The 17,453-nt window shown below is 35.6% G+C and overlaps 2 protein-coding genes across 5 annotated transcripts in view; one reads left to right on the forward strand and one right to left on the reverse strand.

The window, feature by feature from the left end:
• Positions 1-5,738, forward strand: part of LOC132545790 (cilia and flagella-associated protein 47-like) — a 51,463-nt gene extending 45,725 nt beyond the window's left edge. The window contains exons 51-60 of the mRNA XM_060209482.1: positions 86-261; positions 516-623; positions 933-1,149; positions 1,259-1,415; positions 1,712-1,958; positions 2,225-2,493; positions 2,833-3,004; positions 4,178-4,339; positions 4,872-5,040; positions 5,423-5,738. Coding sequence (XP_060065465.1) covers positions 86-261; positions 516-623; positions 933-1,149; positions 1,259-1,415; positions 1,712-1,958; positions 2,225-2,493; positions 2,833-3,004; positions 4,178-4,339; positions 4,872-5,040; positions 5,423-5,647 — 1,902 coding nt within the window. The 3' untranslated portion in view covers positions 5,648-5,738. The remainder of the gene's footprint in view (positions 1-85; positions 262-515; positions 624-932; positions 1,150-1,258; positions 1,416-1,711; positions 1,959-2,224; positions 2,494-2,832; positions 3,005-4,177; positions 4,340-4,871; positions 5,041-5,422) is intronic.
• Positions 5,739-7,009: 1,271 nt separating this feature from the next.
• On the reverse strand, positions 7,010-16,028 carry LOC132545783 (nucleolar protein dao-5-like). 4 transcript variants are annotated; one of them, XR_009554049.1, is made up of 8 exons: positions 15,917-16,028; positions 14,851-14,906; positions 14,150-14,239; positions 10,760-13,469; positions 9,707-9,784; positions 9,291-9,319; positions 8,964-9,050; positions 8,498-8,586 (listed from the first exon to the last, which is right to left on the reverse strand). XR_009554049.1 is itself a non-coding variant. In XM_060209473.1 (7 exons), exons 1-7 carry the CDS (start codon positions 16,025-16,027, stop codon positions 8,425-8,427), a joined length of 3,294 nt encoding a protein of 1,097 aa, XP_060065456.1. In that variant the 5' UTR covers position 16,028; the 3' UTR covers positions 7,010-8,424. The 4 variants fall into 4 exon arrangements, 2 of the variants coding, with proteins under 2 accessions (XP_060065456.1, XP_060065455.1); XR_009554048.1 differs by having other exon boundaries at positions 10,565-13,469; XM_060209473.1 differs by lacking the exon at positions 9,291-9,319 and having other exon boundaries at positions 7,010-8,586.
• Positions 16,029-17,453: the final 1,425 nt, after the last annotated feature.

Genomic DNA, 17,453 nt, shown 5'->3' on the forward strand with positions numbered 1-17,453 from the left:
TTTTAAGACATTGGTTCTGTAAATCCTGATGATCACAAAGTTCAGTGTAAGATAAAAATCAACATTGTGTAAATCTATTTTACAGAAAAAAGCTGTGATAGAAGTAATCGTGCGGAACCCCACACCTGACAACATCACCATTCAAGCCCAAATAGAGGGACGCAACCTCTCTGGGCCCTCCAGTATTTCTTTGGACGCTGGAGAAAAGGATGTGTACACTGTAACATATGCTCCAGCTATTGTTGGCAAACAGAGAGGAAGGTAGGTTCTGTAGAATTATGGTCCTGTTCTGTATACACAAATGAAGAATTAGTTCAATATGCATCAGGACTTAATCCTACAAACTTATACATCACAATTGACTGAAGAATTTATGATATACAATCAAATGTTTTGAGAAATAGCTTTTTCAACACGATTTTCTTCACTGATTGCAAAGACTTTTTGTATATCAGACATCTTGTTAAACAGCTGTACCATGATATCACATAAAATACTGCTTGTATCAATTCCAGTCTGATATTTTATCATGAGAGCGTGGGAGAGTTCTGGTACGACCTTCGCCTTCAAGCTGAGCCCCCACCACAGACCACTCTCCCACACATGGAGTGTGATCTTGGACGGTAAGACCCATAATTTAGTTAGATTGTGGAGTGACTTAACATTGTAGGAGTTAAGACTTAGGTGTTACGAGATCCTACAGGGTGTTCACTACAGACGGACAAGTAGCTGTGTGTTTACCATTCAGATATATGTCTTGTATAAATAGTTTATAATATTCTAATGTTATGCTGCAATAGCCATTGTATTTACAAGCAGTAATTTCCATGATAAGCCTATGAAGGGAAATTTTCATTTTATAAACTCTCCATATGCTATTTGTTTTACTGTATTTCTGACTACTTCAATTGTATTATCTATGTCTGCTTCAGTTGGACGAAACAGACTATCATGTTGGAGAACCCAACAGATGAGACCTTGGAGTTGATCCCAACAATGTCCAACACCAATAACTTCTCATTGGAACGTGACAATGAACGCCCACTAGTGCTTCGACCACGATCTTCTATTGAAGTGCCTATCCACTTCATGCCATCCACTCTAGGTCAGGGTGACCACCTGACTAAGGTCATATTCAACAGTGAACAGGTAAGGCAATATGTTTTTCATTACTCCATGCATATAATGATCAACATTTTATGTTGTCACTTCCTTTAAACATGAACTAGGTAATGCATGCTGTTTTTTATGCACATAGCTTGGTGAATGGGTGTTCATTGCCTCTGGGACAGGACTACTGCCTCTTCCCCAGGACCCGGTCAGTGTGTTTACAGAGGCCGGCTCCAACACCACCCTTATCATTCCTTTCCGTAATCCTATGGACCATGCTGTCTTAGTGGATATCTTACTTAGAGGTGGGTACATTATACAGTCAGTGTGAGATCCGTAATATAACATAAGCTTCCCATCAACGAATGACTTTTCCCCTGCTTTACAATTGAAGGGACTGAAATTTCGTCTCGGTGTAATTCGAGTAATCCGAACTAAAATTACAAAGGTATAAAAGGAAAAAAATTGGGACTTGAAAAATATTTCGACTCAAGTGATTTAGAGACAATGAGTTTCAACTGTATGTACAATTTGATGTTTAAATATCTTAATGTGACTACTTCATTGAAACTGTCTTTTCATATTGTCACATTCATTGTAGACACGAATTCAGAGATTGATGGACTGATGAATGGACAAGCAAGTCCATCTAACAAAATGGCTGATGACTCGGCATTCTGCTTGCTGCTCAAACACAGACACATGATCCGAGTCGGACCTAAATCCACATTGGATATCCCAGTGTGCTTTGCTCCAACAGAGATGATGAAGTATGATGCTCTATGTACAGTTGTAGTACGGAAGGAGGATGGCGGAAAATGGCAGTATGCTCCTAGGGATAGTGAAGGGTAGGTCATAAATCAGGTTTGATACATTAAATGGACTTACAGAACTTTTCATAACTGGTAGTTATTCTACTAAGTTACCTCTGTTAGTCAAGGTCTAGAGTAATTTTCATGGATTCTGTTCAAATATGAACTTTTCAAAAAAATATAACTTAAATACTTTTCCCTATGGTAACTTTGGCCCTGTTGATGTGTAAAAATTTGAGAGTTAATCAGTTTGGAAAGAATCTTTTTCTTTATTATTCATCATATGTTCAATGTTTTCATAGTTACCAGTTGGCGACCACTGGTAGCGATGGCCTCCAGGAGATCAGATGGGTCTATCCCATCAGTGGCATTCCTGAATCCAAACCAGCTAAGGACACCCAGGGGGCAGTGATTGAGTGCAAGGCTAGAGACCGTGTGGAGGAAAGGTTAGAGGTCACACTGGCAGGTGTGGCCCCAGCCAGCTCTGGGCCACAACGAAGCATTCTTACCAGATCTGTTACACCAAAAGACCAGAAACCCAAGATACCTGATGGAGTAGTGATCGGAGAAAGTAAGATATTTCTTGTAAATGTTGATGATGCTTCTGATCAGAAATTGTAGAAGGATTTAAACTGATTTAATCAGCAATACCACTGAGTGATCAAATTTTATTCATGGTAAGAAAGTTTGATCTATCTTTTTCAAAATGAAGTTTGTAACCACATTATCCTGATGAAAAATAACTGATGGTAATAGTAAGGAATGGAAAGTCAAGTATATATTTAGGAGACATTTGTACCCAGTAAGAGGAAACATTATTTTCTATCCTCAATAATTTGATAAAATCATAGGTTGGTAATGTTTATAGATTTGACACTAACATAAGCTGGTATTGTTTTTTTGTTTCCAGCATTAGCCACAGCAGAGGAATTTGTTCATGAGCTGGGATTCTCTGATAACGAGGCGCGGGAAAACCTTCAGAATTCTGTGGCAGTGAAGTTGGTTCGTCAACAACGTGATACTAGTTCTGGCTTAGTCATTCTTGTCTACAATGTTGTTTATGCACCTTTCAAACCAATGAGGTGAGCCATACAGCAGTCTAAAATATTTATCGTAATTTTTCAATATTTTTTCCACCTGTATCTACTAGATTCTTCAAAAACAGCCGTACAATGTAAATGTAATCAATTTAACAGTGTTTAGTTCAGGGCCAATGACTTTATGCAGACAGACCATTACATCCAGTCCTGTTCATGAAACATGAAATATGGTCCAGGTCATTCTGCATGGTAAAACAGTTTGAAACATTATAAATATTCTTATTAATACAAAGTCTAATAGAAACCTGGTACACCATGCTAAATACTATATGAAAATTGCTTTAAGCGAACTGCTGGATCTGATATGCATAAATGCAAAAGGTTTGGATCATGAAGTAATTTATGGAGAATAATCAAATTGGAAAGGTATACACAAAATGTCCATGGTTGTCTGTAGGCCTAGAACAGCTGTAGAGTATTCAGTATCTACAATTACTATGGCCTATTTTATAAAAGATACCACACATGAAGCATTTTGCACAAAGCATATCACATTATGCAATTCACACAAAGTATTTACTATAATTCATTTCACAAAAAGCACTAAAAATCAGTAATTAATTATGCAGAATTTCCCAAACAAAATAAACAAATAACAACTCTTCACATTTATATTTATCTATATAGCAATTAAATAACCCAAAACATTAGAGATAATTTCATATGAATTTAGGTCATTATGAAATTTGAAATATCTATAAGCAAATTGAATAGAAAAAATTTCTCATTACGTATTTTGCACTCGACATTTGGCATAAAGCATTAAACATTAAAAATGGCAATAACTCATTACCATTTATATGAAGTCAATATGACAACATAACTACCTTAACATTTAATGACTTCCAAAACACATTTACCACTAGAAATATTTTCTATTAGTCATCTTGAAAGCCAAGATATTTTTATATGAAGATAAAGCACTTCACAAAACATTTCACATTCAGCGTTTGGTATAAAGAATTCTGCTTTCTAGTTATCATGGCTTTCTACCTGATCAAATGAATGTCCAGTTATAATGTATGTCAAAACAACATTGTTGATGCACATTACCAATACATACATGTACCTTTAATGTCTAGAGAGGTTCATGCTTGTAGCTCGCCTTTTATCTGTAAGTGCTGCCATTTAATATGTAGTCTTTCAATGTTACAGCCACAATGTGGAGCTGGTAGTAAAAGCAGCCACAGGAGGCTTGTGGCGGTTCCCTCTAAAGTTTGTAGCAGCAGAGCCTCCATCTGACGACACCATTACCATTGAAGCTACAGGACTGAACCAGGAATCTAGTGTAGGCTTCCGACTCACCAGTCAAGCTAAGTAAGTCTATAACAGGTGTCCTGTCGTCAATTTAAATCCTGAAATGCTAAAGGTGGAATAAATACTGATATAGTTTGTCTAATAGTCTACTAGTGTTATCTTGCACCTCCCCCTAAAACAGGCATTATGTAAAAATTTACTTATCATAGTCTCATATTCAAGACACACAATTAGACATCGCAAGTTAAAGAATATTTTTGTGATCAGATTTCCTGTCAGTATTCTTTTTAATTGCATGTTGCAAGTTCCTTTCAAACCTGTGTTGTCATGTTTTTTCTTATTTCTATCAAATACATGATAATGCACAAAATACTTTGTTGCTATGTTACAAAAATTATATAAAATATTGATGTTTCAATAAAAACAATCCTTAAACTATGTTTAAGTGTTTGACAGAATTCAGATTCAAGAATTTTGTTGTGTTGTGACAAATATCACAATTTTTCTAGATAAGAATAATAATATAATAATAAGATAAAGTGTGTGATAAACACCTACCGCCTTACTGTACATATTTCTTTAAACATTGTAGACACCCAGTGATATATAATGCTTATTTCACTGCGGGAAGTGATCCTGAGTTTGTGGTAAGCCCCCAGTCTGGAGAACTCCTACCACAAGGGACCAATGGAACACTGGTCAAAATCAATTTCAAACCAGCAGTCTATGGTAAACTGTACCAGGCTAAACTCATAATACAGGTTTGTATAGAAAAGATGTTATTGTATTAACTCATACAAGTCATTGCACCTGTCACTCTGTCTTACAGTAGTAGTTGATTGAAAACTATACAAGAATGTTGACCTCGTTTCTTGGTATTTTGAACCTTGTGACTGTGACAAATTCCAAGAATTCGCAAGTCTTGATCTGAAATTTTGTTAGCAAGATAAAAATCATACAAACCCGCATGTGAAGTTTGAATACTATGAAAATTTCAGGATTTGTACATTATTTTCATTTAATCATTTATCAATACTTATGACCAGATATATAGGTAAAGACTGCAAACACAATCAACATATTTCCCGTGAAAATAGCTCCTGATATTGAACAAGGTTGAGTAACCCATTTGTTTGTTTTTAGACACCAGACATGCAGTGGAGCTACAATGTAAAGGGGGTGTTACCCCAGTACAACCCACCTCGAGGAATTTCCACCCAACCCATGGCTGGACCGCATCCTGACCCTAGACTCAGAATGGAACGTGTCAATTACATCCGTGAAAACATTCGTTTGCTAACAACTGCAGTGTCATCGCCAATCAAGGGAGCAAATCTAGTCCCTCGGAAACTTGTCCAGTTTTCATGATGTGAAAAAAACCATCTAGTAATACATATCAGAAGAAAAAATTCCAATGAATACATCAGGACCAATGTTTTAAACTGTGTTGGAAAGTAACTGTGATAGACGTTTGTGATTTCCCCAAGTCATGAAGTGCTGCCGTTCAGTACATCAAAACATATAACTGAATTGTTCAAAAATGTGCTTGTTATAATTACTGATAGAAACTGTGATATTTGTTGAGAATTATTTAGATATTTTCAAAAAAAGAAGACATATACTGTGATTATAAACAGAGTATTTAAGGTATTTACTAAAACAGCTTAAAAAATATGAACACATTTGTGTATTTTAGCTTCATGGAAAGCTTGTAGTTTTATACATCTTTTTTCTTGTCTCCAGTATTTTCAGAAGTGTATATAAATCATGTCAAAGTATTTATAAATTATTGTTGACTATAAGACTAGAAATCTGCATTATTTCCCTTCGTATTGATTGTTGATGTTGAATGGAACTCAGTATTATATATACCACTTTATGCCAATTAATAAGAACAGAATTCATCTGGTTTTCACTTCTATACAGAATATCTACACTTTTTAAAGTCAGTTGAACCATTAGATGAACTCTGCTTACCAACTCAGATGTTTATCAATACAGCACTGTATTTCTGACTTTAAAATGTAATTATTTCATGTACAATCACCTCGATACATCCCATTTGATTTGAAATACAAATAGATATAAAAATGTAGTAAAATCTTGTTTTCAAATCAGAAACATGGATTACAGATAAATATATAAATGCCAAACTATTACAATTACTTTTTCTGTCCTTTAATTACTATTTATAAGATTCAACTTACCAAAAGTTTTATGTCTTTGTGATATTCAGCATTCTTACCTATTTACGATTCTGTCAGTTCTTGTGATATGTACAAAGTGTTTTTACGTACAGCATGCTATACAACTGACAATAGAATCAATGCTCAGTGCATTGTCAGCTCTGTTTAATGGGCTTTAGCATTACCTAATCCATTGTTGTACATTACTGTAGACACTCCTACATGTAGTCTGCTATACTGAATCTAAACACTTAGTTTGAATGCCATTGGTGTACGTGGATCTATTATCGACTAATATTGAAGTTACAATGTTGTACAAAATGTATATTTTCTTTGTGAAATAAACTAAGATTATTTACATGTTTGAGGTGTTGACTTGTTTCTGTGTAATCTGAATTGTCATTTCATATCCATCTTGTGTAGAATTCTGTTGTGTCCAACGTAGACAACTATATTTGATAGTTTCCGTATAAAGTGCAAGCTTATAGGTAATAACTTGTTGATATGTGGTCAGATGTTCTATAATTAACACAACTCAATGATATATATCTTAATTTACATTTATTGAACTGACAGTCTCGGTGTTATAACATCAATGACATGAAAATATAAATATTTCAATACACGATTGTAACATTTCTGCCGAAAACTGGACATTAACCATCCTTTTTAGCACCCTTTACAATTGAACATGAAGCAAAATCCTCTCAACAACTGAAAACTAATTTTCCAGCTCAGACATATATCAACTGAATCTTTTTTACTTGGATTAAGCATTAACCAGCGTGTTGAATGCTGTTCTATATCAAAACCCTTGAACAGATTAAAAAAAATTTTCCTTGATATGAAATATTTAATTAGGTTTTTTTTCTTTCTAAATGTTAAGATTAACCAGCTAAGAACTGTACTGAACTGCATATATAAAAGAACTAATAGTGATAAAAAAACTGTACTTTTATCAGCCAAACTAAACATAACATAGAAGCTAATGGTTTCTACGAGATTGACAAGTGTCTGTACTGCAAATTCCTGTAATGTATCTACAGATACCGATAATGTACAGTATTGAAGTATAACAAAATGCTGTTTTAATCATTCAGTATTTATTAATTTTAACCTGATTCCAGGGTTATGATGACAATAATACAGGATACCAGTCCAGGAAATAAACATGTTCATCGACTGAACTGAAATGATACTTTGGTTTCTTTCCATATCAAAGAATTATCCATCAGGTCACTGAATATTTCAATGGCCTGATCACATTAAGGACATTTCACAGCTACTTTTACATGTAATGTGAAAAAGAAACTAACTGTACTAATTTGCAGACTAGTTAATTTTTAATATTGAAACCAAAGAATAGGTAACCAAAAAATAGGTCCTTGTATCAAAATATTTCCTTCACACTATGAAAGTTGGGTTATCTTTTATTAATACTCAGTGGGAATGTGGACTAGTTTCCTTGCCTGATCTAGAAAAACCTGTCATCACCTATGGTAGTTTTATACTGGAGTGACAAAAACTTGTATAGTTTTTATCTTATGTGTGCAATGACAATCTGATACAAATGGTATGGAATTACAGACTTTACAAAACTTACAACATTACTTAAATCATCCAGACACGAAACTACAACAAGCAACATCCGTCTTAGTGCTGCACAACTTCAGACATGTCTTGTGGTGTCCTTCCTTAGTATGTTCCTTCAACTGCTGACCCACACAACACACAACCATTCTGGTCCAAGGTAATCTACTATTCACCTGGCAGCAGTTTGGGAATTGAAAATTATGACTTGCAATATAATCCTTGTGACTGGTGACATCACATGAGTGTACACAATAAGTTCCAGTAATGTTGTTCACCAAAGTCTGGATTTACAGGATGAAGGTCTGTAATAATTTTAAAAAATTTATATAAATGATTTATTCCATTCTATTCACAATGGTCAAGAATTTAGTCACTGTCCTCAAACTTGATGGAGTGAGTGGATGTGTCAATAGCGCCTCCTCTGTAACTCCCACGCTTTTTCTTGGTCTTTTCATGTCTGAATGATTTGCCTTTTGTAAATTTGAGATCCCTATTAGCCCTTTCTCCCCATGAACCCTGGGAACCAGACTGAAGAAAAGAAAAGAAAATAACATCAAGGAAAGCATTATCAATTTCCACTTTAATGAAATTAAAGATAAGCTGATATATCAGTATACTAGTATGACAAGGATTAAAAATGCAGATCCAGATCTATTATATCAATATTGCCTCATGGAGTCATTGTTAATGGATGTTATGGCACTTTCCAGTAGTTTCAATCTGATATGAACAATTCAATGTTCAAGGTTCAAACTATCACTAGGCAAAAAACCATTGCTTTTTAATAAACAAATCATTTTCTTAACCATCTGTCTATTCAAAGTGTCCAGAGGTTTACTTCTAAATTAGTTATCAGACAGGTCTAAGTGGGGAAATGATTCTAGATTTAGCTTATTTATACAAACCTTGGCTTCAAATGAATTGTCTCCTAATCGTTCATCAACCCTTATATCCTCTGATTTCACACGACGGAATGGAGTGTTTGGGGTTTTCTGAAAAATTCAAAGCAAAATTGCTGCAATGAATAATAAACAAGATATGTTAGAGAAAAAATATACCCCCAAGGGGAAGCCATTCGTTAAGGCTAAGCAAACATGAGGGCTAGGACATTCAACTGAATTTTTGGTTTTTTGATATACATTGAAGGTGTAGGTGAACACTGTGATATCAAGTGAAAGGTCATCAGAAATGCATGTAAATAAGGAAGCATTCTCTAAAAGAATATCACTTACTGATTGGTATGGACACCATGGAGCATACTCTACAAAGTAAGGAAAGTGAAAGGCAAATAAAGCTTATATCTGAGTCCGCCAAACGATGTGAGGGACTTGCTATTTTCCCATTCTTATTATATCTATAAAGAAGGTTTGGTACATATCTGAGAGTAGTAATCAAAATTATCTGACAGAAACAAAGAATTTACGGACAGACAGCCCCCTCAAAATCTTCGATCTCGGGGGGCATATTAAATACATGTATAGGTGAAGCAAACTATGAAGTCTGCCCCTTTGTCAGGACAAGATATGTTCCATCATTTTCATATGATTGTCTGTTTACATCACAATGTTTCACCTTACTGAAATCTGATCAAATAATTGTAATATATTTGAATATTAGACCATAAAGCTCCCTCATCAACAATACTTACTTTACTTTTTGGTGTCTGTTTCTTTGTACCTTGTCCATCTGGGGTTTTGAAATCTTCTCCATTTATTACAGGCGACACCTGTAGAAAAAATTGCTATTTTACACAGGATTTATCAATTAAAATGTAACAGTCTGGGTACTATGTCGTTCTGTTTAACAACAGACAGTTGTATTATCCAGGAAGGATGGGTTGGGGTACTGATTTGTCGGATGTTACACAGGATTTTTCAATTAAAATGTAACTGTCTGTGAGGTATTTTTGTCTTATGAATGCTACAACCTTAAAAATTATTGGCTGCAAACATTGGAAGGTATCTCCATCCAAATAAAAGTTTATGACAGACAGATTGACAATGCAATCATAATACATCCAGCCGAAAAATCTTTTTTCATGGGCATATGAAGATACATCCTTTCTGTTTCAAGAATTTGAATAGAGCAAAAACTTTGAAAATACAATATAATCACATAATCCGCCTGTTACACAGTAAATTTGCCATTTTTTCCATATATGTCATTAGTGTAATATACCAATTACAAATTGATTACGATGTGATTTATAGACAGTGATATATAGTAGGTTATGGATTGAAAACAGCTTAACAAAATAATTGCTCTATTTGATTTTGCCCCTCACATAAATTTAACTTTAAACCATGTCAAGATGTATATTTTCTGAGTCATTTGGTAATTTGTTTTTTCATTTCACAAGATTTTATGAAACTCATCTTGGTGTTTGCTTGCTAAGGTTCACAAAGATAAAATTTTATAAAATCTCATATAAAAGGAAAACTCATTTAAGATCCTATGTATGTGCTATTCTGTAGCAATACTTTGTCAAGAATGTCATCTTATTCACCTTTTTACCATCTCCATTTGAGGAAACCCCAGAATCATGGTCATCTGACTCATCACATCTCCCTTTCACTGTCACAGCTGGGGTTGAGGTAACAGGGTTATCTGTTTCAGATTCAGAGCTGTCTGAATCTGATGAGGAGTCATTCTTAATTTTGGTTATGTTAAGAGATTTTTGAGCGGATTTAGCAGGCCTTACTTTTGCTTTCGATTTCTCATCCTCATCAGAACTCGAGTCACTTGAATCACTACTGCTGCTATCATCCTTTTTCTTAGCAGGTGTTGCTTTTGCTGGTGTTACTGTCTTTTTAGCAGGTACTACTTTTGCTTTCTGTTTCTCATCCTCATCAGAACTCGAGTCACTTGAATCACTACTGCTACTATCATCCTTTTTCTTGGGTGTTGCTTTTGCTGGTGTTACGGCCTTTTTAGCAGGTACTACTTTTGCTTTCGATTTCTCATCCTCATCAGAACTCGAGTCACTTGAATCACTACTGCTACTATCATCCTTTTTCTTGGGTGTTGCTTTTGCTGGTGTTACGGCCTTTTTAGCAGGTACTACTTTTGCTTTCGATTTCTCATCCTCATCAGAACTCGAGTCACTTGAATCACTACTGCTACTATCATCCTTTTTCTTGGTTGTTGCTTTTGCTGGTGTTACGGCCTTTTTAGCAGGTACTACTTTTGCTTTTGATTTCTCATCCTCATCAGAACTCGAGTCACTTGAATCACTGCTGCTACTATCATCCTTTTTCTTAGCAGGTGTTGCTTTTGCTGGTGTTACGGCCTTTTTAGCAGGAGCTACTTTTGCTTTCGATTTCTCATCCTCATCAGAACTCGAGTCACTTGAATCACTACTGCTACTATCATCCTTTTTCTTAGCAGGTGTTGCTTCTGCTGGTGTTACTGTCTTTTTAGCAGGTACTACTTTTGCTTTCGATTTCTCATCCTCATCAGAACTCGAGTCACTTGAATCACTGCTGCTACTTTCATCCTTTTTCTTAGCAGGTGTTGCTTTTGCTGGTGTTACTGCCTTTTTAGCAGGTGCTACTTTTGCTTTCTGTTTCTCATCCTCATCAGAACTCGAGTCACTTGAATCACTACTGCTACTATCATCCTTTTTCTTGGGTGTTGCTTTTGCTGGTGTTACGGCCTTTTTAGCAGGTACTACTTTTGCTTTCGATTTCTCATCCTCATCAGAACTCGAGTCACTTGAATCACTACTGCTACTATCATCCTTTTTCTTGGTTGTTGCTTTTGCTGGTGTTACGGCCTTTTTAGCAGGTACTACTTTTGCTTTCGATTTCTCATCCTCATCAGAACTCGAGTCACTTGAGTCACTACTGCTGCTATCATCCTTTTTCTTAGCAGGTGTTGCTTTTGCTGGTGTTACTGTCTTTTTAGCAGGTACTACTTTTGCTTTCGATTTCTCATCCTCATCAGAACTCGAGTCACTTGAATCACTACTGCTACTATCATCCTTTTTCTTAGCAGGTGTTGCTTTTGCTGGTGTTACTGTCTTTTTAGCAGGCGTTACTTTTGCTTTCTGTTTCTCATCCTCATCAGAACTCGAGTCACTTGAATCACTGCTGCTACTATCATCCTTTTTCTTAGCAGGTGTTGCTTTTGCTGGTGTTACTGTCTTTTTAGCAGGTACTACTTTTGCTTTCGATTTCTCATCCTCATCAGAACTCGAGTCACTTGAATCACTGCTGCTACTATCATCCTTTTTCTTAGCAGGTGTTGCTTTTGCTGGTGTTACTGTCTTTTTAGCAGGTACTACTTTTGCTTTCTGTTTCTCATCCTCATCAGAACTCGAGTCACTTGAATCACTACTGCTACTATCATCCTTTTTCTTGGGTGTTGCTTTTGCTGGTGTTACGGCCTTTTTAGCAGGTACTACTTTTGCTTTCGATTTCTCATCCTCATCAGAACTCGAGTCACTTGAATCACTACTGCTACTATCATCCTTTTTCTTAGCAGGTGTTGCTTTTGCTGGTGTTACTGTCTTTTTAGCAGGTACTACTTTTGCTTTCGATTTCTCATCCTCATCAGAACTCGAGTCACTTGAATCACTACTGCTACTATCATCCTTTTTCTTAGCAGGTGTTGCTTTTGCTGGTGTTACTGTTCCTTGTTTCTTTGTAGGAGCTGCTTTCACTTTTTCATCCTCTGAGCTGGAATTACTGGAGTCGCTACTGCTGCTATCAGCCTTTTTTGTAGGAACTTTCTTTGAAACTGGTATTACTGGTTTTGAAGCAGGCTTGGCATTTTTCTTTGAACCACTATCCATGTCTGAAGAGTCACTACTGGAATCACTACTGTCACTGTTTTCAGGTTTCTTTGCTGGTGTAACCTTGGTGACAGGCTTTGTTTTAACAGATGGTTTATCATCCTCATCAGAACTTGAATCACTGGAGTCATCACTACCGCTTTCCAACTTCTTTTTCTGTACTGTTTTTGCTCCAGTTAATTTGGTCTTTTTAACTTTCTTGCTGTCTTCCTCTGATGAGCTAGACTCTGAATCACTGTCACTGCTATCATTTTTCTTAGTTACACTTTTTCCCTTACTGGACACTGGAGTAATAGCAGTCTTTGTTACTGCTTTGGTGGTCTCTTCATCTGAGCTGGAATCTGAGCTAGAACTTGAAGATTCCTTCTTGGCCTTTTTACTTGGAGTAGGTTTAATTGCGGATTTGGCGTTTACAGTAGTTTTCCTCTTTTTGTCATCATCAGAGCTATCTGAAGTGGAGCTATCAGAACTACTGCTGTCCTTTGCTGGGCGTTTCTTCAAAACTCCCTTTGCATCACCACTGGCTGTTGGAGTGGTCAGGCTCTGTGGTGGTGGAACATTACCATACCTGGCTTTAGGCTTGGTTGGCTTTGCATCATCATCCATGTCAGAATCACTACAAAATACATCATTACTTTTTTTAGAAAAAAAGTTTTAAAAATTATATATGCGTTCTATTTAACCATGCACAAGTTCCTCTCCTAGATAATAATTTCTTTCTGTCTTTTATTTTCAGACCTAAACCAGCAGAAATGCTTCAGTTGTTATGTGTTGTTTACCCTTTCTTTTCTGACTCAAAATTTTGAACTGGAAATTTTTTTTGTTATTTTTTTAAAGAATAAATTTACATGTGTAATGGGAAAGAGTTGGTTTTGGCACACATCTGTCAGGGACCCCACCAGTGAATGGCCATTCTGAATGTGACATGGGAACGCATTTTAGTTAGGACCATGTATAGAACATACACAACTCAGAAGTGAATGTCTTTGTATCACTTTCTGTTCAAGAGGAAAAGGCTGACATTTTCTTCTTCTTTAGGCTGGCATGGTGACTATCTAGTATGTAACATGGGTCTTAATTTCAGTTAGGATCATCTGTAGACAATTTTCCATTCAGGAGAAGTAGTCAATGGATTTTTTAAGATAGCTATCATGGCAGCAATCTTTAACAGTCCAGTAAAGGTCTGAATTACAGTTTAGTATGCAAATGTATGACATAAAATTTTCATTTTCTGGTGTTCCACCACAGACCAATGCAGCAAAAACAAGTTAGGATATCCTCAATGCTTAATCCTACCTTGAATCATCACTGCTGGAATCTGCGGTCTTCAATTTTTTTGCAACCCCTCCCTCTGAAGTGGATTGCTTTCTCTTTCCTCCTGCAGTTCTACAATGACAAAAATTGAAGATGAAAATTGTATTTCTGATTGAATTACAGAAGAAGAATACTGTATATACAAACTCATTCAAAACAGAAAATGAAGACTTGCTTGTACTCTTGTCTATAAGGAAATACTCTGACTTTGTTTATAGTGGAAGTGTTAGTGACATGGCTTTATAATGCTTGTCCAACTTTTTACAAGTTATAATTAGTGTGTTTATTCTGTACATGTAGTAATACTAGCCATAAAAGTGTATTCATTATCTGATATCAATTTGTACATAATTCATAGTAAATTATCATATTCATTCAACAGTTAAAAAACAAGAATTTATAAACACATGTATATGCTCACCTTATTATTGCTAGAAATCTGAGTTTTCAGATCAAAACTCATTTATTAACGACACAATGTCAAATAAAATGGTCAAAAGTCAATATAATTGAAAAAATGACAAGGAACACTAAAAATAGTGTGATTTACTGTAAGTGAACCAAGGTGTTATTACATCTAGCTTACACTACTTATGAAAGATTTAAGAAAAACATTGTGAACTGGTATCATTGTAAATATATACAGTAGGTTGAAATTTCAACAATGGATTATGAAAACTTACTGATGCCAATGACTGTACAGTTCATGCAGTTTTGGAGAACCACTTTCAGGAGGATTCTGAAAAAAAGAAGAAGAGATATTTCAACTTAATAAATAATAAAAATAATTTCTTTCTACAATTATCGTTTGAATGCTGATCCAGACACAGGTTGTTTTGCTCAATTTTGATATGGTCAGATTTCTGATTATCATCTACTCCAAACTGATAACAAAAAAATGTTGATTGAAAGTCAGAATGTCTCATATTGTTTTCTAATGTGAACTAATTTTCTTTGAATAAGAAAAAACTTCAGTTGCCCCTTTTCATTTAACACATTCAGTTTAGTGTTACCAACATCGTCCAAAATATTCTGACATTCCATCAACTTATTATATTGGTCTAGATTTGACATTCAAAGGATAGTTGTAGAAAGAAATTGCTTTTGATAAAAAAAAAATGTTCAATAGACTGTCAGAATTATTCAGACCATGACTGTTTGGTTATCGTGAAGATGCTTGTGAACATGCTTTCACTTGTCCTTTCACATTGATTGGTGTATAATGGAATCCCAAGGGTTGGGAATTTAGAGTCACCAGTAATTACTTAAGAAATCTTTAGAAAAATGGGAGAGGGGGTAGTGTAAAAGGTATGGGTTGTCGTGGTTTTGTAAGTGCTGGTGTTTGCCAATCAGCAGTGTTTTCTCGTTCTTTCACACCTTACAACATACATGATCACCTGCCAGACCACCAACAGGAATCAGACATTTTATATGTGAAATATTGCTATTATATACATATAATGACAAATTCCTGCTTTTAAGTATGATATTTAGCAATATTTCATGTATAAATATATACGTTCTGTGGATCCCCACACCTACAACTAGCGATAAATGATGATGAAACCATGATTTAAAAAGTATATATATTAAAACACAATGTCTTTAAATACAAACAATGAAAATACTAAAAATCGGTGTTTTGTGAAAGTAAAGCCACGTGCTCGTCTGTTTAATGCACACAGCACTCTTATTCAACAAGGTAGTGTGTACGTGGACCGTGAATATAATAATTTAATGAAAACTCACAACTTTTAGTTTCTTCTTCAAGTTGTCAGCCACTTCTTTGCATGTTGTCTTGAGATAATCATATACCATCGGCAATAATGCCGCAGACCCAGGTTCACCACCAGAAGCCATTGCACACGCGAAAAAAAGGAAAGGAAATGACGTCGAACCCAAAGTCTGCATCTTTGTGACGCTTTGCTGTGCGAGGCCCTCGACGGGTTATCCACGCTTTCGTAAGCAGCTGCTTGTTAGACTGCTCTGTGATGTTTCTCATCATGATACTTTTATAATTGCACCAGCGCGTTTTATGACAAATTTTGGGAGCTGGAAGAAAAGCAGACACGTTTTCTTGGAGGGATGAATTATGACGATATCCAAAGGATACATCCATTATTTAAAAAAGAAAAATCACTTGTTACTTCCATCGCTCAAAGCGATTTGCATGATTAATAAAAAAAAAACCAAAAAAAAGAAAAAACAAGAGGCACAGAGGGCCTGTATCGCTCACCTGGATCTTTATGATCAACAGTACTATATCTGTGCATATGTTCCACGTTTAACACATTTGACCCCCGTGAGCTTGACTATGGGTCAAGGTCATTTCTAATTGCAAACTTTCTTGGACTTCATAAAAGGAACATACTGGGCAAATAAAATTATTCTAGGTTTTTCGATATTTCGGAAGAAATTGTTTAAACGTTTTAACACATTTGACCCCTGTGACCTTGAAGATTGGTCAAGGTCATTTCTTTTAGAAAACTTTGTTTGGCTTCATCAAAGGAACCTTCCAGCCAAATATGATAACTCTACGCCTTTCGGTATTTCAGGAGAAGTTGTTTAAATGAAAAGTTGACGGACGCAGGACGGACGGCTCGGCGGACGGACGGACGACGAACGCCGCGCTATAGCATAACTGCTCTTGGCCCTTTGGGCCAGGTGAGCTAAAAAAAAACCCTCATTGTTGTTAGAACTTCACAAATGATACTGTAACAACCCACCAACAAACACATGTCGGAAGAGGTTGTACCTTTATTATCTCCACACCAAAGAGTTACATGAGGTTGCAACACTCATATTGTCTGTATGGAAACAGCCTACTGTTTTGCCATGCGATAGATATTGCAGATGCTGCCAGTACTTGTGAAATAAATTACTCTAAAAAGGACTACATGTATTTATGTACTGATAGCACCATAAAATTCAAACTAAGAAATTCAGTCCTCCTAAATCACAAACTGGTATTTGCTGATAAAAATTTCGGTCTCTCATTGAATCACACAATTTTATGCAGGATAGGGAAATTGAAGGAGTTTCCATATTTGTATAGATTTATGTTTATTTCAGTCTATTTGATTATCATAGCCTTTGATATTGTAGATAATTTCCAAACGTATAAAATTAATAGAATAACGTATCACCCATCAAAATTTTGACTATTTCTTTTGATTAGTCTTCACTGACTGGCCTTTAGCACCATTGCTGATTCCTACAAGGACTTTGTGATGCAGTGTAACTCATTACTTTGTTTTATTGTATCTAATTCTATTTATATTGAAAG

Source organism: Ylistrum balloti, unplaced genomic scaffold (genome assembly GCF_031769215.1).
Source record: "Ylistrum balloti isolate Yb309-2 unplaced genomic scaffold, AGI_CSIRO_Ybal_v1 Utg369856, whole genome shotgun sequence".
In the NCBI taxonomy this organism is placed as follows: domain Eukaryota; kingdom Metazoa; phylum Mollusca; class Bivalvia; order Pectinida; family Pectinidae; genus Ylistrum; species Ylistrum balloti.